At 40.7% G+C, this 22,501-nt stretch overlaps 1 protein-coding gene across 1 annotated transcript in view; it reads right to left on the bottom strand.

The window, feature by feature from the left end:
• Window positions 1-22,244, bottom strand: part of LOC108590206 (uncharacterized) — a 139,103-nt gene extending 116,859 nt beyond the window's left edge. Inside the window, exon 1 of the mRNA XM_054246420.1 lies at window positions 22,130-22,244. Within this exon, the coding sequence (XP_054102395.1) occupies window positions 22,130-22,244 (115 nt within the window). The remainder of the gene's footprint in view (window positions 1-22,129) is intronic.
• Between the last annotated feature and the right edge of the window lie 257 nt (window positions 22,245-22,501).

Raw genomic sequence — 22,501 nt, 5'->3', positions numbered from 1 at the left:
GCTCCCTTGCCTGGGAATCTCCTGGTCTGTGGGCAATAAAAATCTGTCTGGAAATGCAGCATCTACTCACCCTCCATGCTTTTGCTGGGAACTGCAATCCTGAGCTGCTCCTAATCAGCCATCTTGGATCCATCTCCTATAGTAGAATGATTTCTAATCCTTTGGGTATATACCCAGTAATGGGTTGCTAGGTCAAATGGTATTTCTAGTTCTAGATCCTTGAGGAATCACCCCACTGTCTTCCACAATGACTGAACTAATTTACACTCCCACAAACAGTGTAAAAGCATTAAAATGAACTATCTTTAATTCATTCTACTGTAACACTCAGAGGAACTTAATTGTCTTTTTATATATTATCAGATTCTACTCATATTTGTTTATCTCCAAAAAACCCTTGGCTATTATGCTGTGTAATGGAGAGCTTCAGACCCAAGTGGACTTACTCAGTCACTTGGAGGATTGCCTAGAGATGATTTGGAGACTCTTGTGTGTCTTCTTGATTATCCTTAAGGTCAAGAGAACTTACAGACTCTGAGACAGAGTCAAATAATATAATATAATATATTTTCTTTAATATTGTCCCCACAATGCTATGGATTCCAAGATCTATTGGCATAAGCCACGTAAATCTCACAGTTTTGGAGAATCCAACCCTAACTAGTGACTTTTCTCCATCCCCAGTGTGAATCTGTCTTACCTCCTCCACCTCAGATAGGGTGAGGGTGTGTGTTGAGTGGGAGAAGGTGTTAATCAGCCCCTGTGAGCTTTCCAAATCCACAGCCAAGACAAGCTGTGTTTGCCTTATGTTGGGCATCAGCTGGGGATGTTAGTGGAAGCAAAAACCACCATATCATAAAGGAATTTGGATGGAGAAATTTATAAGCATATATGCAGTTCCACAAGCACTTATTCAGCTGCAGAGAGGATGCTCGGGCCCCAGCACAGTTGGATACACCATGGCTGTAAGAATCTGCCAACAGGACCTGGGAAACCCCTAGTGCAGCCCCACAATAAAATGCCAGAATTCCTTCTGCATCTTCCTAGTTGGTCTCTACACTTTAATATAATATCTTTATTGACAGAGTACTCTTTAACTAGGTTATCAAAATTAAGATAGCATTAAAAGTAAAAAAAAAAAAAAAAGCATTAAAAAATTAGGCCTTAGACAAGAGGCCTCTCCTGGGCTCATTGAGGCATATGCTCACTGTACCTTTAACCATAAGGTGGCCCACTTCATATTCAGGCAGTTTCAACCAGGCTGTCACAACTGAAGTTCGTTACCAGCTCTTTACAGCTAGTGTCCACTTGCATGTTTGTAGCACACAACATAACAGTTTTAAAATATTTTATCTATTATTATTTTATTTAGTTTTATTTTATTTATCTTGAGACAGAGTCTCACTCAGGCTGGAGTGCAGTGGCACAATCTCAGCTCACTGCAACCTCTACCTCCCAGGTTCAAGAGAATCTCCTGCCTCAGCCTCCCAAGTAGCTGGGATTGCAGGTGCCTGCCACCATCACAGGCTAATTTTTTGTATTTTTAGTAGAGACATGTTTCACCATGTTGGCCAGGCTGGTCTTGAACTCCTGACCTCAAGTGATCCACCCACCTCGGCCTCCCTAAGTGCTGAGATTACAGGTGTGAGCCACCACACCCAGGCTAATATTTTAAATACTATCACCACTTATAATGTTCTTTTGTTAAATATAGCCAACAATTTGTAACTTAATGAATTGGTCCTAATTCTCTCTGTAAGCTATATAAAGCCTATTTAATTCTCCAACCTATTTAACATCTACACACATGATATCCATTTAAATATTTAATGATAGCTATTTGAGGAAATCACTTTAAAGCCTTATTGTACCCAAAATTTCCAAAATACTGTTACAATTTAATTGTAAAAACAAACCTAGAACAACAACAAAAAGCATTCTAGAAAGCTTGAAAAAAATATCAATTTATATTTATTTACACTCTGAGTTAGAAAGAACTTTCAAAGACTAACATCCATTGGGAAAAAGAGAAGAATTTAATAATTTTGTGTGCATTAACATTTAAAACTTCTATAGATATATTGAGGAAGGATAACAAAAGCAAAGAAACTGGAAAAACTAGACAGATATGCTAAAAGGTTGCTATAATTATATCATACAAATCAATAAAGGTAACACTAGGACTCCAATTAGTGGTCAAATTACATTAAAAAAATAATTCACAAATGTAATTATGTAAGTGATGAATAAACTTGCAAAACTCTTCAACCTCACAAATAGTCAAAAAAATAGAACTTAAAACATAAATTTCTTCTCCCTTTTTACTAGAAAATATTTTAAAGTAATAACAAATGGTAGAGGGGGTTGGGTCAAATGTGGATTCTTATACATTTACCAGTGGGAGAAAAATATTGAGAAGCATTTTGCAGCGTGTATGAGAAGATTTTATGCTTGTAGATAGTGCTTCAATTAAATGAATTGGGAAAAACGTCTTTCTGCATATGCATTGCAACCCAGTGATATTTATAATAGTGAAATTTGGGAGCAGTCTAAATGTTCAGTGGTAAGTGATTGGATGTGATATATCTTCACAGTGAAACAGTATGTGTTATAAGGAAACAGTGTTTATGAAGAGTTTTTTTAAAATGTAAGGGAATGCTTATAGTTTTATAAATCACAAATACACAAAAAATTAGAAAGATTGATAAAAATGCAAAAATATTTTTTAAATATTATGCATGGAAAATAATCCTGGAGGAATTATTATTTAAAAGTTATGTTTTTTAAAATTTATTTTTAATTTTTTTATTGCATTTTATGTTTTGGGGTACATGTGAAGAATATGTATGATAGTTGCATAAATACACATGTGGCAGTGTAATTTGCTGCCTTCCTCCCCTTCACCTATATCTGGCATTTCTCCCCATGCTATGTCTCCCCAACTCCCCCCCAACTGTCCCTCCCCGATTCCCCCAATAGACCCCAGTGTGTAGTGCTCCCCTCCCTGTGTCCATGTGTTCTCATTGTTCATCACCTGCCTATGAGTGAGAACATGCGGTATTTGATTTTCTGTTTTTGTGTCAGTTTGCTGAGAATGATGTTCTCCAGGTTCATCCATGTCCCTACAAAGGACATGAACTCATCGTTTTTGATTGCTGAATAATATTCCATGGTGTATATGTGCCACATTTTTCCAGTCCAGTCTATCATCAATGGGCATTTGGGTTGGTTCCAGGTCTTTGCTATTGTAAACTGTGCTGCAATGAACATTTGTGTGCATGTGTCCTTATAGTAGAATGATTTATAGTCCTTTGGATATATACCCAGTAATGGGATTGCTGGGTCAAATGGAATTTCTATTTCTAGGTCGTTGAGGAATCGCCACACTGTCTTCCACAATGGTTGAACTAATTTACACTCCCACCAGCAGTGGAAAACTGTCCCTATTTCTCCACATCCTCTCCAGCATCTGTCTCCAGATTTTTTAATGATTGCCATGCTAACTGGCATGAGATGGTATCTCAATGTCATTTTGATTTGCATTTCTCTGATGACCAGTGATGATGAGCATTTTTTTTATATGTTTGTTGGCCTCATGTATGTCTTCTTTTGTAAAGTGTCTGTTCATATCCTTTGCCCATTTTTGAATGGGCTTGTTTATTTTTTTCTTGTAAATCTGTTTTAGTTCTTTTTAAATTCTGGATATCAGCCCTTTGTCAGATGGGTAAACTGCAAAAATTTTTTCCCATTCTATTGGTTGCTGATTCATTCTAATGACTGTTTCTTTTCCCATGCAGAAGCTGCGGAGTTTGATTAGGTCCCATTTGTCTATTTTGGCTTTTGTTGCCAATGCTTTTGGTGTTTTCGTCATGAAGTCTTGCCTACACCTATGTCCTGAATGGTTTTGCCTAGATTTTCTTTGAGGGTTTTGATGGTGCCAGGTCTTATGTTTAAGTCCTTAATCCATCTGGAGTTAATTTTAGTGTAAGGTGTCAGGAAGGGGTCCAGTTTCTGCTTTCTGCACATGGCTAGCCAGTTTTCCCAACACCGTTTATTAAACAGGGAATCCTTTCCCCACTGCTTGCTTTCGTCGGGTTTATCCAAGATGGTATGGTTGCAGATATGTTGTGTTGCCTCTGATGCTTCTGTTCTGTTCCATTGGTCTATAACTCTGTTTTGGTACCAGTACCATGCTGTTTTGTTTGTAGCCTTGTAGTATAGTTTGAAGTCCGGTAGTGTGATGCCTCCCACTGTGTTCTTTTTACTTAGAATCGACTTAGCTATGTGGGCTCTCTTTTGGTTCCATATGAAGTTTAAGGTGGTTTTTTCCAGTTCTCTGAAGAAGGTCATTGGTAGCTTGATGGGTATAGCATTGAATCTGTAAATACTTGGGGCAGTATGGACATTTTCACGATATTGATTCTTCCTAACCATGAACATGGAAAGTTTCTCCATCTGTTTGTGTCCTCTCTTATTTCATTGAGCAGTGGTTTGTAGTTCTCCTTGAAGAGGTTCTTTATGTTCCTTTTTAGTTGTATTCCTAGGTATTTTATTCTCTTTGTAGCAATTGTGAATGGCAGTTTGTTCTTGATTTGGCTCTCTTTAAGTCTGCTATTGGTGTATAGGAATGCCTGTGATTTTTGCACATTGATTTTGTATCCTAAGACATTGCTGAAGTTGCTTATTAGTTTCAGGAGTTTTTGGGATGTGACGATGGGGTCTTCTAGATATACTATGATGTCGTCTGCAAATAGAGAAAATTTGGCTTTTTTCTTTCCTATCTGATTATGATTTATTTCTTTTTCTTGCCTGATTGCTCTGGCTAGAACTTCCTGTACTATATTGAATAGGAGTGGTGAGAGAGGGCATCCTTGTATAGTGCCAGATTTCAAAGGGAATGCTTCCAGTTTTTGCCCATTCACTATAATATTGGCTGTTGGACTGTCATAAATAGCTTTTATTTATTGAGATATGTTCCATCAATACCGAGTTTATTGAGGGTTTTTAACATGAAGGGCTGTTGAATTTTGTCAAAGGCCTTCTCTGCATCAATTGAGATAATCATGTGGTTTTTGTTTTTGGTTCTGTTTACATGGTGAATTACGTTTATAGACTTGCGAATGTTGAACCAGCCTTGCAACCCTGGGATGAATCCTACTTGATCATGGTGGATAAGCTTTTTGATGTGCTGTTGCAATTGGCCTGCCAGTATTTTATTGAAGATTTTTGCATCTATGTTTATCATGGATATTGGCCTGAAGTTTTTTTTTCTTGTTGAGTCTCTGCCGGGTTTTGGTATCAGGATGATGTTGGTCCTATAAAATGATTTGGGAAGGATTCCCTCTTTTTGTAAAATTTGGAATAGTTTCTGAAGGAATGGTGCCAGCTCCTCTTTGTGTGTCTGGTAGAATTTGGCCGTGAACCCATCTGGACCTGGGCTTTTTTTGTGTGTGGTAGGCTCTTAATTGCTGCCTCAACTTCAGATTTTTTTATTGGTCTATTCATAGTTTGGATTTGTTCCTGGTTTAGGCTTGGAAGGACACAAGTGTCCAGGAATTTATCAATTTCTTCCAGGTTTACTGGTTTATGTGCATAGAGTAGTTTGTAACATTCTCTAATGATGGTTTGAATTTCTGTGGAATCTGTGGTGATTTCCTCTTTATCGTTTTTTATTGCATCTATCTGGTTATTCTATCTTTTCTTTTTTATTAATCTGGCTAGTGGTCTGTCTATTTTGTTGATCTTTTCAAAAAACCATCTCTTGGATTTATTAATTTTTTGAAGGGGTTTTCATGTCTCTATCTCCTTCAGTTCTGCTCTGATCTTAGTTATTTCTTGTCTTCTGCTAGGTTTTGAATTTTTTTTATCATGCTCCTCTAGCTCTTTTAATTTTAATAATATGGTGTCAATTTTGGATCTCTGCACTCTTCTCATGTGGGCGTTTATTGCTATATATTTTCCTCTAGAGACTGCTTTATATGTGTCCCAGAGATTCTGGTACGTTGTGTCTTCATTCTCATTGGTTTTGAAGAACTTCTTTATTTCTGCCTTCATTTCATTGTTTATCCAGTCAACATTCAAGAGCCAGTTGTCCAGTTTCCATGAAGCTGTGTGGTTCTGAGTTAGTTTCTGAGCTCTGAGTTCTAACTTGATTGCACTATGGTCTGAGAGACTGTTTGGTATAATTTCAGTTGTTTTGCATTCGCTGAGGAGTGCTTTACTTTCAATTATGTGGTCAGTTTTAGAGTAGGTGTGATGTGTTGCTGAGAAGAATGTATATTCTGTGGATTTAGTGTGGAGAGTTCTGTAAATGTCTATCAGGTTTGCTTGTTCCAGGTCTGAGTTCAGGTCCTGGATATCCTTGTTAATTTTCTGTTTGTTTGATCTGTCTAATATTGACAGTGAAGTGTTAAAGTCTTCCACTATTATTGCATGGGAGTCTAAGTCTCCTTGTAAGTCATTAAGAACTTGCCTTGTATATCTGGATGCTCCTGTATTGGGGCCACATATATTTTGGATCATTAGCTCTTCTTGTTGTATCAATTATTTTACCATTATGTAATGTCCTTCTTTGTCTCTTTTGATCTTTGTTGCTTTAAAGTCTATTTTATCAGAGACAAGAATTGCAACTTCTGCTTCTTTTTGCTCTCCATTTGCTTGGTAAATCTTCCTCCATTCCTTTATTTTGAGCCTTTGTGTATCCTTGCATGTGAGATGGTTTTCCTGGATACTGCACACCGATGGGTTTTGGCTTTTTATCCAATTTACCAGTCTGTGTCTTTTGATTTGTACATTTAGCCCATTTACATTCAGTGTTAATATTGTTATGTGTGAATTTTATCCTGCCATTTTGATGCTAGCTGGCTGTTTTGCCTGTTAGTTGATGCAGAGTCTTCATTTTGTTGATGCTCTTTACCATTTGGTATGTTTTTGGAGTGGCTGGTACTGGTTGTTTCTTTTTATGTGTAGTGCCTCTTTCAGGAGCTCTTGTAAAGCAGGTCTGGTGGTGACAAAATCTCTGAGTACTTGCATGTTCACAAAGGATTTTATTTTTTCTTCACTTATGAAGCTTAGTTTCGCTGGATGTGAAATTCTGGGTTGAAAGTTTTTTTCTTTAAGGATGTTGAATATTGGCCCCCACTCTCTTCTGGCTTGTAGGATTTCTGCTGAGAGACCTGCTGTGAGTCTGATGGGCTTCCCTTTGTGGATGACTCTACCTTTCTTTCTGACTGCACTTAGCATGTTTTTCTTCATTTCAATCCTGGTGAATCTGATGATTATGTGCCTTGGGGTTGCTCTTTTTGGGGAATATCTTTGTGGTGTTCTCTGTAGTTTCTGGACTTGAATATTGGCCTGCCTTGCTAGGTTGGGGATGTTTTTCTGGATAATATCCTGAAGAGTATTTTCCAGCTTGGATTCATTCTCTTCATCACATTCAAGTATACCTATCAAACATAGATTAGGTCTCTTCACATAGTCCCATATTTCTTGGAGACTTTGTTCATACTTTTTTTGCTTTTTTCTCTAATCTTGCCTTCTCATTTTATTTCATTAAGTTGATCTTCGACCTCTGATATCCTTTCTTCTTCTTGGTCAATTCGGCTGTTGAAACTTGTGCATGCTTCACGAAGTTCTCGTGTTGTGTTTTTGAGCTCCATCAATTAACTCATATTCCTCTCTAAGTTGTTCATTCTTCTTATCATTTTCTCAAATATTTTTTTAAGGTTCTTAGTTTCTTTGCATTGAGTTAGAACATGTTCTTTTAGCTCATGGAAATTTCTCATTACCCACCTTCTGAAGTCTGATTCTGTCATTTCATCACACTCATTCTCTGTCCAGCTTTGTTCCCTTGCTTGTGAGGAGTTGTGATCCCTTGTAGGAGGTGAGGTGTTCTGGTTTCGGGTGTGTTCCTCCTTTTTGTGCTGATTTCTTTCCATCTTTGTGGATTTATCCACCTGTCATCTGTGTAGTTCCTGATTTTCTGATTGGGTCTCTGAGTGGACGTCCAGATTGTAGATGATGAAGTTATTTCTGTTTCTTAGTTTTACTTCTAACAGTCTGGCCCCTCTGCTGTAGGACTGCTGAGGTCCACTCCAGGCCCTGCTTGCCTAGGGAACATCTGCTGCAGCTGCAGAACACTAAGGGTTGCTACCAGTTTCTTCTTCTGCTATCTTTGTCCCAGAATGATGCCCACCAAATGTCAATCTGATCAGTTATTTGTGAGGTGACTTTTTGGATATATGGGGGTCAGGGAGTTGCTTGAGGAGACAGTCTGTACTTTATAGGAGCTCAAGTGTTGAGCGGTGTGCTCTGTTGTTTACTCAGAGCTGCTAGGCAGATACATTTAAGTCTTCTGCAGGAGAACTCATAAAACCCCCTTTTTTTCCCCAGGTGTTCTGTCCCAGGGAGTTAGGGCTTTATTTATGAGTATCCGTTGCACTGTCCTGCCCAGCAAGGAGGCAGGCTTGTCACTGCCTGCCTGCAGAGGCTTTACTGAGCTGCTCTGGGGTCTGCCCTGCTGCCTTGGGCTCCATCCTACTGCCATGGGCATCACCTTGCTGCTGTGTGTATTTCCCTGCAGTCCTGTTTATATGGGTATGGTTAGAACTGCCATTGGCAATGGTGGCTCTCCTTTGTAATGGTGGACTCTCTGTTATGGCGGGTTGCCTCGGCAACGGCAGGCCGGATCAGCAATGGCAGACTACCTTTGTAGGGGTGGAGTGCCTCAGTAATGGTGGGAGCCCCTCCCCCACTGAGCTGCACTGTCCTGGGTTCAGCTGTGCTTGCTGTGAAACTCTCAACCCAGAGTGTTTCCTATTGCAGTTTTTACTTGTTTGTTTTGTGGGGGTGGGACCCACTGAGCTTGATTACCTGGCTCCCTTCCTCAGAGCCCTTTTTTAAATAAGTTAAACAGTTGACTCTCTCCCAGGGGTTCCAGTCGCCTGCTGAAAGGGCACCAGGATCTGTGTGATTTCCTGTGTGGCGACCTACTATGCTGGCTGAAACGTTGCTGTCTGGGAATCTCCTGGCCTGGCTTTATGTTTCAGTCCAATTTAATCAGATGAATGTGCTAATCTGCCTTCCCAGATCTCTAATTGCCAGTTTAACAGGGAAACCAGACCAGTGTATTTATATGGAGAACTGCTGCACTGCAGCACTGGTTAAAACAGCCATGCTGGCTGAAACAGCCATGCCAGCCAAAACAGCTGTGCCAGCTAAAACAGCTGCGCTGGTGACCCATAGGGCTCCTCCACCTGGGAATCTCTTGGTCTGTGGGCAATAAAGATCCATCTAGAAATGCGGCATCCACTCACCCTCTGTGCTTTCACTGGGAGCTGCAATCCTGAGCTGGTCCTACAGCACCATCTTCTCTCAATTCCCAAAAAGTTATGTTAACAGCATTTATCTTTCGGTGGTGGAAATAAGGAAAAAGTTTCTTTTCTTCTTAGGCAGAAAATCTTTTCTAAAAATGCATCTAGAGACAAGCATGGCTTCTCCAACAATCCTGCTTTGTTCTTATCTAAATAACTACAATTATTTTAACTGCTCATTATATGGTTTTGGGTCCCATTACCCTTGTGATACAAGCTTCTAAAGTGTGATACAAACAACTGAATGCAATACTTCATGCTTGAGTTAATCAATGAAGAGTAAGTCTTACATCTCCCTTCTTCTGAACACCATATTGATATTAATGAGCCTTTTAGTTTGTTTGAAGTTATACTTAGTCGTGCATGTTAGCAGTTTATTTCTTGAAAACCCACCTTAGTAATCTTGGAGTCATTAATGGCAATGGATAACTAAATGTGAGGAAGTTGGGGACAGGTAAAGAAGTGTGTTCATCGTAAGAGTAGGATGAAGAGGAATGCACAGAGCAGCTGTGCACACTTACGAGATGTTGGGGTGGAGAAGGCTGACTGCTAGCCAAATTCCATGTTTCTTTCTTCCAAAACACATAGCTAGACTAGAGTTTATAGCCTCCCTTAAAGTTGGGGTGTCATATGACTAAGTTCTGGGCCATGGAATGAGAGAGGGAGTGATTCTTGCTATATGCAAAGCTATGTGAACATTTCTCATATGAGTTCTTCCTGCACCTTCCCTTTCTGTATGGCTGAAATGGAGAAGACCTCCAAGGGATGTCAAAGCTACATGCTAAAGTTGGAGAGCTTTGTCGGCCTGGATTTCTCAAGGATTGTATGGAAGAGGTCCACCCTCCCTATCTGCTTACCTTTTCATCACTGCTGCATAAGCAAGAAATAAGCCCCTCTTATGTGTCAGCAATGACAGAATTTATGAAAACAGGAACAGTTAGCCAGCTCTAGCTAATATGATAGTCAATTATGTTGTACAGGTGACCTTGATATTTACTTGTGCTTTTTCCCTCATCTCCTCTTCATCAAGGAAGAGAATTTGCCCTAAATGTTTTTCCACAGATGCCTCAGTCAAGGAAGTCATGCTCTATTTGTGTTGTAGATATTTTAGACCAAATTATAGAACTCTGTATTTTATATTAATAAATTTCAACTTGTTGGTTGTTTCTTATCATTTTGATCATTTGATCCTCCAAAATCTTAATTCTGTCATTCTCAATTTTCTGTCCTCTTTACATATAATAAGCATCCCTTCTGTAGTCTCAAGAATTACAAAAGTTTATTATTAAAAATTACCAGCAGGTTACATTGGTGAGAAGGTAAGCAGTGTATTAGGACTATGACTTAGAATATGGCAGTAGCTTTACTTTCAAGAACTTTACCTGGAGAAAATGCTATTGTTTTTCTCAGTTAGCTTTTCCTGCCTAACAAACCATGCCCAAACTTAGTGTCATAAAACCAATAGTTATTACTTCTCACTGTTCTACTTTTTCTCTGAATGTCACTTTTGGCCCAGTCCAATTCAGCTAGAGGGTCCAGGATGGCCTCATGTCAAGATCTGGGACCTCCCATGTTATTGCAGGAGTAGCTGGAGGCTGAGACATCTCCCTACACTAGGGGGCTAGCTCCTGATTATTCACATAGGGGAAAAGGGTTCCCAGGATCAAAAGAAATGAGACTCCCCCAGCTCAGAATCAATGTAGAGGCATTGTCTTTGTACCTGTCCAAGGAGAAAAATTATAGTTACTGCTTCTCAAAACAATTGCCACATTTCTACTTATTCATTTAAATATATTTGCCATTTATATCTATATCTCAAAATAATAAGTTGTAACACGTAAAAAGAAGTACAGATCCAATGAATAAGACTCGAGTAGGCTGGGTGTGGTGGCTCACACCTGTAATCCCTGAACTTTGGGAGGCCAAGGTGGGCAGATCATGAGGTCAGGAGTTCGAGACCAGCCTGACCAAAATGGCAAAATCCCTGTCTCTACTGAAAATACAAAAATTAGCTGGGTGTGATGGTGTGCACCTGTAATCCCAGCTACTCAGGAGGCTGAGGCAGGAGAATCGCTTGAACCTGGGAGGCAGAGGTTGCAGTGATCCGAGATTGCACCACTGCACTCCAGCCTGGGCAACAAAGTGAGACTCTGTCAAAACAGAAAAAAAAAAAAGACTCAAGTAATGAAGTTAAGTGGGTAGAAGGACTATCTGTAACACTCTTTATGTAGAAATACCTTTTCACTGCAAGTTTTGCCTTTACTCCCAAAGAACCCTTGCTGCTATTTCCTAGGTCATTGGCTATGATGCCCATAGCATTCTCCCAGCCATCTATGATTTCCATCCAGAGTGTATATACCTTCCCTAAGATATAAGATCTGTGTCTGGGGTTTGTGGTTTGGAGATCTGTCTTGTGGCCACCCAATACCAGACTTCTGTCTGAAAGTTCCCCTTAATAAATCACCCTGTGCTGAAAATCTGAATTTGTCTGCCTCATTCTTTGGTTTCTCAGCTCCTTCTGCATTTGGGGGTCACATTGTGTGTACACAAAACAGATGAATTCTAGTTTCATAAAGGCCAATCTATTGTCTGACAGCAGGCAGTGTCCATGGAAGCTTGTTATAGCTCAAGTCTTTCTTTGGCATTTTCTCTGCTTTCCCTCTGTTCCTTTTCCCTGATTCTTTTGGCTTATGCTCATCTCCAGCATAGATGGGAAATTAAGCAAGAGAAGGCAATGAGAGGAGCAGATAATTTAGGACTATGAAGGAGATAAAACCAAATAGAGGGGTAAAAGGAAAGAGGCAGGCAACAGGGCAGGCATGAAGGCCTTCAGAAAATTTAGGGAGAAACTTAATGTTCATATGAAGCTTGTGCTTGCCACAGGGATTTCACCTGTTCACACTGTTCCCTGCCCTAGAATGCTCTTCCTGCAGACCTCAGCTTGGCTCGCTGCTTCATGTCACCCAGATCTCCTCTCTGACATCACCTTTTCAAAGAGGACTTCCCTGACCTCCACTCCTCCCAGTCTCTTTCCATTGTCTTCTTAGTCCTTTATCCCGAGCTTCGTTTTGTTCATAGCCATGACTGGTCTGCGAATTTGCCTGTTTGCTCACTTGTTCATTACCTGGCTTAGGCACTAGAACTTGCACCATGTTGAAGGCTGCAGGCTTCCCTCGCCTCCATCCTTATTGCTATTTAACTTTTCCTTTAGTTTCTTTTTCTGTAAAATGCAAATATTCATACCAATGGGTTGCTGTGAGTTTGAAACATGTCAATGTATGTAGAACAGTTTTAGCACAATACCAAGCACAAGGCCAAACCTTGGTAAATAATAGCAATTGTTATCTCCTTCACTGTTGAGTCTTCAGCCTCCAGAACAGTGTCTAGTGCACAACAGATTCTCAATGTTTTTAAAATAAATGAATGTTAAATGTTGAATAAATTTAATAATACCAATGAACACTTATTGAGTACTACTCTTGCCAGACATCAAAACTATGAAAAAGATACTTTTTTCCTTCTTTTTGCTATTTCACAGGTGAAGAATCTGAGTCTTAGGTTAAATAATTATGCCAGGTCACAAAACAGGTGCATAGCAAAGCCAGGGCACAAATCCAGCTTCTGTGTGACGCATAATACGTATCATTTATCACTTTTGTACAGTGCTTCTTAGTTTACTACATTTTTAATAAAGAACACATTTATAGGCATTTTAACTTAATTCTTGAAAAAATGTAATTCAAAAGTGCATTCTTGATGTACCCTTTTTAAAAAGTTTTAAATCATAATCATCTTAAAGCAAAACTGACTTAATAAGCTTGAAAGTACAGGATAATTTCTTTGAGAGTGCATTTCCATCCAGTATCACCCTTTATTCTTAGAACTCATTGACCAGGGGCACCCCCTTGGTATATGTCAAGTCTTCATTCACTGCTATCTAGTAGCTAAGTTAACATGGTGCTAGTCACAGAATTACATTTTATAGCAGTGAAATAACTAGTCTCTTTGTAGAGGCAACAACTATATCTATAGACTTAACTTTCTAGGACAAAACTTGAAAATCTAGGTTAGTTTTGTCATAGTCTTTGCTGTAGTCTCTTCCAGGTTCCTGTCAAATTACAATGGTTAAGATAACACTAGGACACCCAAACAAAGAGAAGAACATTCAAAAAAGTCCTATGGAGCTGAGCCTGGAATGAGGCACCAGAGTAGCCACTGACCCAACATCATTTGCGATGTGCTTCTGTTCTTTAAGCCCTCAGTGAACATCTGTTAAACTCAGGGACAAGTTACAAGTTCTATGGGTACAATTTACAGAATTGTCGGTTGGTGTTTATTGTGGATGGCAGGGAACAGAGAATGAGGTGTTCTTTTTCTACAGCTGGGTACAGGCAGATAGTCAAGCAAGTTTCACGATCAGGGAAGCCCAGCAGCTGTGCTCAGGCACCACTGAACACAACCCACACTGCAGCCGGCACAGACCAAGGTGTATAATAACATCTCATGGTGGCTTTTGTCATGGAGACCCTAACATCAGAGCATTCTGGAAGGTGGAGCCAGAATTTGTAAGAAATTGTGTATCTTCAAAGAAGTTAGTATTTCCTTAAAAATAAACAAAGATACTCTACTATTCCCAAAATGTTTTGGTATTTCAGTTCTGGGGAGGGAATTAACAGTCTAGTGTTGAGATTGACACAGTCCTAATTTACAGAGGATTTACAATAAATAAGAATGCAGGATTTTAGCAGCACGGTTCATGTATTTACTCCTAGTTTATGATTATGGAACTGTATTATTATAATTTATTGCTCTATATTGATTATAAGGTTAGTAGATAATATTATTGCTATTAGTATGTATCCAGAAACAAAAAATATTTAATATAAGGCATGATCCATGTAATAGTTGATATTATTATTATTTTAATATGGATCATTTTTCCACCATATGAAAAATCATTCTTATTCCTGGTTTGGGCCAAGTGAGAAGCAATTTCTTTCTATGTAGAGACTAAAAGAAGCAGAAATGTATATAGGACATTCCCCATCTACATCTTTTAATGAGTGTCTATTTTACAATCAGTCAGCCAGTAGTTGGCAAAATAATATTGTTTCTTTCTTTTGGTCATTTTAAGTGGTTCACTCAGTAAATTTAGTAGAGTTAGTCAAGACTAAACACCAGAAAATGACCTGTTTTAATGACCATGATCTCTTGATTAATTTTTTCGTCAACAGTGTTTTTTTTTTTAATTTTCTTTTTTTTTTTTTAATTTTTTATTGGATTTTAGGTTTTGGGGTACATGAGCAGAGCATGCAAGACAGTTGCGTAGGTACACACATGGCAGTGTGCTTTTTAAATACTGTGGTTACTTTAACTGGTTGGGCAAATGTCAAGTGACCAAATGACAATGAAATTTTGTCAGAAAATTTTATTACTAATGTCAAGTGGGTTGCATTTTTCTCACACTAGTATATAAAGACCAAGTTATCATTTTAAGGAATCAAATTAGGGGACATTTCTATTTGATTATTAGGAATTCATTACTATACCTGATTTTTGTATTTTGTATGCTGTGTACCCTTCAGGAGAAATGTGAGGAGAGGAATTCTAGGACGTTAACCAGTTATTCCTGTACCTCATCAGGAAATGTAATCTACTATTATCTTCACAATCACTCAAAAGATATTTGCTGTAGCTTTTGATAAGGCTTGAGTCTATTTTAGATGAGAGATTAGATTAGTTGCCCAAAAGCCTGTTAAAGAAGAAGAGGCTCCCTTCCCTGACTCCTGGGCATGCAGTTGGATTAAAATGTAGCCGCTTCATCCTCAAAGGGCTTTAACTGAAACAACCTCCAGTAGTCAGGAGAAGAAAAATGGTCCGTTGGAAATGTCCCTTGTTTCATAATTTAGGAAATATACTTTCATTTTGAAAGCTTGACATTTTGTTCTCACTTGCCAAGAACATACCCGGAATATTTTTTCTTCTTCAGAAAAATCCTATGTATTTCCAAATCACTAGTCAGAGTATAACATAAGGAAGAGGAATAGTGGCCGGGCGCGGTGGCTCAAGCCTGTATTCCCAGCACTTTGGGAGGTTGAGGCTGAGGTCAGGAGATTGAGACCATCCTGGTCAACATGGTGAAACCCCATCTCTACTAAAAATATAAAAAATTAGCTGGGCATGGTGGCGTTTGCCTGTAATCCCAGCTACTCAGGAGGCTGAGGCAGGAGAATTGCCTGAACCCAGGAGGCAGAGGTTGCGGTGAGCTGAGATCGTGCCATTGCACTCCAGCCTGGGTAATGGGAGCAAAACGCCATCTCAAAAAAAAAAAAAGGGAAGAGGAATAGTCATTTAAAATATTGCAATGATAATTTGAATGGGCACTTGGGACCACATACTCCCTGGAAAGAGGATACATTGGAATAAACTGAAAAATTACTGAAAAGGTGCACGGAGTCTGATGCAGACATTGGTTTCATTGAGATACCAAGAATGTGCATAGCTAGATGAGGAATGTAACCAGAAAGCCCATAGCAGCCCCATTTAAGCAGACCGGCTAGCAGCAGAGCTCCCACAGGTGCTTCTTGATGGTGCTTTTCTGTGGCCCTCATCTTCTTTGCCAAGAGAAATGACAGTGAAGCAATTAAAATGTACAAATATATCCTCCGACTTGACTTTTCTCTAACCACCAGTTGTGCATTCTTATCTACTTTTACATGAAGCAAACAGGGAAACATTCAACCTTTTAAAATTCTTGACATGTTGGCCAGTGGTTTGATGAATGGTATCATAAATGACTCTCAGAAGGTTCACCACTCTGATGAATAATGGCTTAATGGCTCTTTAGTGCCTTCAGAGGAGGATGTAGTTTGGGGCTAGGTGCACAATTCTAGGAGTCAGGGGTCCTCAGTTCTATCTTGTCACTGACATTGCTCATGGCCTAGAAGAGTGACTTTGAGAAATTTGAAAACATTAATGTCCTTTCTTAGATAAAGGTATGAACTTTTAGTTAAATTTTAGTGTGAACTTGAATTTCTTTGAACTCAGCTTTCTATGGGGCAGAAGAGTAGGAAGAACGCAGTGGGGAAGACAGCCTGTGACAGTCAAAAGCTGGACGTCCTAGTTTTGCCAGCTTTCTTCTTCTCCTTGTTCCTTCTTGTGCCCCTTTTGGGTGCCCAGGTTCTGAGCTGTCTTCTCCCTCCCGACCTGCAGCACCCATTGTGATGCATGGAGATGTTTTCCCCACCACATTGTGCTGCTGCTTCTAGGCCTGTGTCAGAGTTTGGTGGGGGGTTGGCATGGGCTTTGGAGTCAGACAGACCTGGATTTCCATTTTAGCTCTATGCCCATCTTGGCCTGGATCAAGTTCCCAAGTACCTAGAAGCCTGGGCTAGGCCTAATCTGTGATATGAGGATTTAAAAACTACCACACTGGGTTGTGTTGATACTAAATGAGATTATGCAATTAAATCTCACACACACAGTTCAGCTGTAATTCTCTCCTTTCCTTTCTGCTATTACCTTACTTCAAATTAAACTTTACCTGACCTATATTTTGGTGTCTCAATGTTAGACAACTCATAAAAGTGATCTTGATTAATTCTGAGACATCGCTTTTCAATTGGCATTATAAAGGATAATTTTCAAAAGAGTAAGATCATGACTCTTACATAAAATGAACATGCAGCAAAGGTTTTACTTAGCTCATTCACGAATAAGGGAACTGATAAAAATGTAAAAACTAGTTCAAATTTGAATTTAACATATATATTCAACCAGACAGATATGATTTGTATTGTCCTAAAAAAGAATGACATAGTTGCATCTCTATGATTTTTCTATAAATTAGCTTCCATCTCTAACAAGTTGTAAAATAGCCTCCTTGGAGATCATCAAAGATGATCTACAGAATCTAAAAGGCCAGGAGGGTTCTTGGGACAACTAACGCCTGGCCATCCATTGAAAAGACTCCTGGGAATCTCTTCCGCCCATTTCAGTCTTTCATAATTTCTCTGGACATCATTTCCACTGGAGAGATGGGTAAACTAAAGCTTAAAATGTTGACTAATGTGCCCGAGGTCTTCACGTAGGAGGGCTGGGTGAGCCTCCAGATCTGCACGGCTCCTCACCAGTGAGAACTCTCCCTCCCTGTCCCCCACAGAGCCGGTTACATTCCCCATGTTGGCCTTCTATTCAGCTCTGGCAGGGGATGTGGGAAAAGAAAGAATAGAGATTCTCAAACTGAGTCTGGTAGAGGAGCCAAGCTCTGTGCCCATCTTCCAGAGGATCCCCCCTCTTCATGCCCTCATGACCCTGGAGCAGAGCATTCAGCTCTTTCTCCCTCTTCTCAGCATGAGGTTTCTCTAGCCCCAGGTTCTGGAACCAGGGTGCATGCATGAGCCTGTGCCCAGATATCACTGAGAGCACGCTGAAGGTCGGTAACTAGTCTCATGTGGCCTCTGGAGAATAAGAGTCCAGGCAAGCCCAAGTAGTTGTATTTTTGGAATATTAGGATCTATCCTGTATTTCTTCCATGGTACTTTCTCTCTTTTTTTTTTTTTTAATTACCTTTATCTTCTTTTTCAAAAGACATGTTGCTAAAGGGAATATTAAGTTTTTTATTTTTATTTTTATTTTTTTAAATGGATTGGAGGTTTCAGTGGGACAGGAGAATCACAAGGAATCGGGTGTTCAGAGGAATGTATTGAGTAGAAGTGAGGAACTAGGATGTTGAAAAGTAAAAAAAGGAGAGAAGGAGAGGAAGAGGAAGAAAAAGAAGGAGAGAGAACAGGAATATTGCTTCATTCTAAAAATGGGTATTAATAATGGTCGATCAAGGTTTGATGAAATGCTGAAAAGAATAGACAATATAGACAGGAATATAAATGAACTAACGAAGTTGAAAAATACAACACAAGAACTTAGTGAAATATGCACAAGTTTAAATAGCAGAATGGATCAAGCAGAAGAAAGGATATCAGAGGTCGAAGACCAACTTAATGAAATAAAATGACAAGACAATAATAGAAAAAAAAGGATGAAAAGGAATGAGCAAAGTCTCCAAGAAATATGGGACTATGTGAAAAGACCCAACCTACGTTTGATTGGTGTACCTGAATGTGATGGAGAGAATGAATCCAAGCTGGAAAATACTTTTCAGGATATTATCCAGGAAAATTTTCCCAATCTAGCAAAGCAGGACACTATTCAACCCCAGGTAATACAGAGAACACCACAAAGATATTCCTCAAGAAGAGCAACCCCAAGGCACATAATCGTTAGATTCACCAGGGTTGAAACGAAGGAGAAAATACTAAGGGCAGCCAGAGAGAAAGGCCAGGTTACCCATAAAGGGAAGCCTATCAGACTTACAGCAGATCTCTCAGTAGAAACCCTACAAGCCAGAAGAGAGTGGGGGCCAATATTCAACATACTTAAAGAACAGAACTTTCAGCCTAGAATCTCATATCCTGCCAAACTAAGCTTCACAATTGAAAGAAAAATAAAATCTTTTATGAACAAGCAAGTACTCAGAGATTTTATTACCACCAGGCCTGCTTTACAAGAACTTCTGAAAGAAGCATTATACATAGAAAGGAACAACCAGTATGAGCCTTTCTAAAAATATACCAAAAAGTAAAGAGCACCAACATAAAGAAGAATTTACACCAACGAATGAATAAAATAGCCAGTTAACATCAAATGGCAGTAACCCTAAATTTAAATTGACTAAATCCCCCAATCAAAAGATACAGCCAAAACCCAACAGTATATCCAAAGATACACAAAGGCTCAAAACAAAGGGTTGGAGAAAAATTTACCAACAAAATGGAGAGCAAAAATAAATAAATAAACAAAAAGCAGGAGTTGAAATTCTCACATTTGATAAAATAGACTTCAAAGCAACAAAGATACAGTGGTAAAAGGATCAATGCAACAATAAGAGATCTTAATACCCAGATACATAAGACCCATAATGAGATTTAGACTCAACAAGACAGAAAATTAATAAGGATATCCAGGACTTCAACTCAGATCCAGAACAAGTAAACTCAATAAATATTTATAGAGTTTTCCATTTTAAATACACAAAATATTGATCGGTACTTTCTTTGATTATTAGACCCTCCTTGTCCTGGCTCCCAGGGTTTGAGCCTGCAGGCCCTAGACAAAGGCCTGAGATGCAAGCTTACAGCTAACCCTGCTGGGAAACGAAATTCCAGGGAAGCGGGTGTCAGAGCAAATACAGGGTGAAGCCTAGAAAGGGAGAGAGTAAATATAAGAAGGTGTATTTCCAAGCTGGCTACTGGATTTCCCAGGATATCTTCAGAGAAGCTGAGGCTGCTGCATTTTCAAACATTACATATTGAAAAGAAAGGCAGAAGGGAAAGGGAAAAAGTTATCTATAGGCTGCCACCTGCTGCTGGCTACATTTGCTTCCCCCATGGCCCCTGGGCCCCCAACAGTCATCAGGAAAGCTGGATCCTAAAGCTGCAGTGTTGCAGGTGGAGGGGTGTGCTGCCAGCCCAGGAGTGCAGCCATAGCAGGTGGCAAGAGGGGACACGGATCTCCCCCGGATGATGGGGCTGAGTCACCCTCAGGGTAATCTGGGGGTTGCATCTGGCACATACAAGAATGATGACGGGAATGGGGCTGGTGCCAGGCCATCTCCTAGCAGCTAGGGGACCGTCTCCAGCAGAGCAGAAAACCAGTTGGAGAAAACCGGGGAGGCTTACAAACTGGGGCTGGCACACCCAGGCTCTGTCTGCTGTGTTGGACTTGGACTGTGATATCCCTGGAATAAGAGCTCTCCCACACAATGCCTCCCCACCCCCCGCCCTAACTCCCAGGAGTGATTCCTGCTCTCCATCACCTGCCTTCCCCCGGGCTTCAAGCAGCATTCCCAGCTATTTCTAGCAATGAACCTGTGCATCCATCCCATTCATCACCGCAACATCAAGGCACTGCATTGCATGGCCACCTACATCTCCTGGTATTCTGATTGGTGGGATTTCAGGCAGGACAAGGGAAGCATTCGTGGCGACTTGTGATCCAGACTCAGTTAGTCACCTTTCCTATCTCAAGAGCTTTTCTTTGACCCAGGAAAGTGAAAAGCAAAAAAGGTAGGCCCTTAGTCTCACCAGGAAGTTGGTTCCGCCTCCCTCTTCCCAGCTGTTTCCCCCTCCGAGCTCTGAAGCAGTGGTTTACTCTACTCTGGCCACTCCCTCTCTCAGGGGTCTTTTCCATAGTCACAGGGCTGGCTGCATGGGCGCTAGTTTCCCACACAGTCACTTGTGTTTCCTGCCTCCTCTAGTTCTCCAGTTTCCCCCAATCCATCCCAGAAATCCAGAACTGCTCCAGGTCCTCAGCTCTCACAGCTCTGGTCCTGGCTCCCATTCGGCACTCTTTTCCTGGAGGCGGTGGAAATGGGTGGGGGATGGTGGCCACCCACCATTTGCCAAGTACCAGTTTTATACCAAGTACTGGGGCAGGGGCTGAGGAATCAAACAGTAAGACATGGTCCCTGTCCTTTAAGGGCTGGAATTTACCAGAAGGAATTCTGTACTGGAAATGAAAAGTTGCTGTAAAGTATACCAGTTTCGATGAGGGGCACATATGGGGTACTGGGGTACACACAAAAAAGGAGGGATTATCCTTCCTGGGGAGGAGGTGGGGGGCTCCTGAGATTAGTGTGAAAAGATAAGTAGGTATTTTTCACAAACAGGAGGAGGAGGAAGCAGTGATCTGGAGAATCTTCCTGATAGAAGGTACAGCACATGGAAAGCTGGTGGTGACCTTCCTGGAGAACTGTGACTTCGTGAATAACTGTTCAGTGACTATTCCCAGTCTTCTGCCAATGAGAAGGATTCACGGCTCCATGACGTGTGTAATTCCCCACATCAGACCCTGAAATTTTTCTGTGAATCTCTATTGCCTCTCTAAAATCTTTGTTATATTTTAACGTCATATTCCTCCAACTTACTCCAAGTTCTTCCTCTCTAGTGCATAGCACTGACTCCCTAGCTACTTCTGCAGCCCTGATCAGCTTCCTCAGTGATAGCTGGCAGGAGAGCATCTTGGAGCCATCCAAGTGTGAAACCCTGAAACAGGTCATGTTTGTTTGCCAGGATGTGCTTCTTCCCTTCCTGAAAAGACTCTCAATTCTTAAGTGATTCAGCCTCTCTTGCAGCTCCTTTAAACAGGCATCTGTAGCCTGCCTCTTGCCAAGAGAGTTTCTCATCCTTGTCAGTTTAGAAGTGTGGGATTCCCCGGGCTCGCGTTCAGTTCACAACGTAGAAGCCCCTGTGAGGCTGACCATGCTCACTCTGTCCGAAATGCTCACTCCTGCACCATGCACTCCCCCAAATCTGGGCACTGGCTCAATCACTGTAACCTCTTTCTGACTTTGAGTTGGTATCATAAGGATGATCACAGCTCCTGCCAGTGTAAATCTACCTTCCCAGAGTGATGAACTTGTTGACAGTGACAAGGGCACCTGGCTGGTGACTAGGGGGATGACATAATCTGATATGTACTCCAAGGCTCCCAGACAAGACCCTCACAGCATAACCAGATTCTGCTCTCCCCATCTGCAGCCACTGCTCTCACCCAGGACTACCCTGAAAGACCTCAGCATTAGAGCCAAAGAATGGATGAGGGAGTTTAGCTGTATATGCTGGGAGCCAACTCTTTAAATCCTACATTGATATCTCTCTCCTCCCGAGTTCCTATCATGGGACACACTGTATTTGAAATACCTTCATACTTGAAAATCTCCTGGATTCTGCCTTCAAACATGCACATCTCCACCTTCTGAACACTTAGGAAACAAAGACCCATCCAGTAACCAGGGCCGGTGCCATCAAGATGCATGTTCTGGCCCCAGTGAGCTCTTTGCACTGCCCTGTGCACCCTGCTCTCCAGGCTGATGGCACCAAGGCTGCCCCTGCTATTGCTGGCTCAAAACCCTGTTCCAGGGGTTCCCTGACTACTGCAAGCTTGCCTCATCGCTCCTTCCGTTGAACTCCTCTCTTCCTCTCTGCCTGTCCCCGGAGTGTATTTCTGCTGTCTGGTTGTGTTCTGTACTCTTGGCATGCTCCACATGCACCTTGGTCCAAATCACCCACATC

Source organism: Callithrix jacchus, chromosome 16, assembly GCF_049354715.1.
Source record: "Callithrix jacchus isolate 240 chromosome 16, calJac240_pri, whole genome shotgun sequence".
In the NCBI taxonomy this organism is placed as follows: Eukaryota; Metazoa; Chordata; class Mammalia; order Primates; family Cebidae; genus Callithrix; species Callithrix jacchus.
This window is presented reverse-complemented; position numbering and strand designations above follow the sequence as displayed.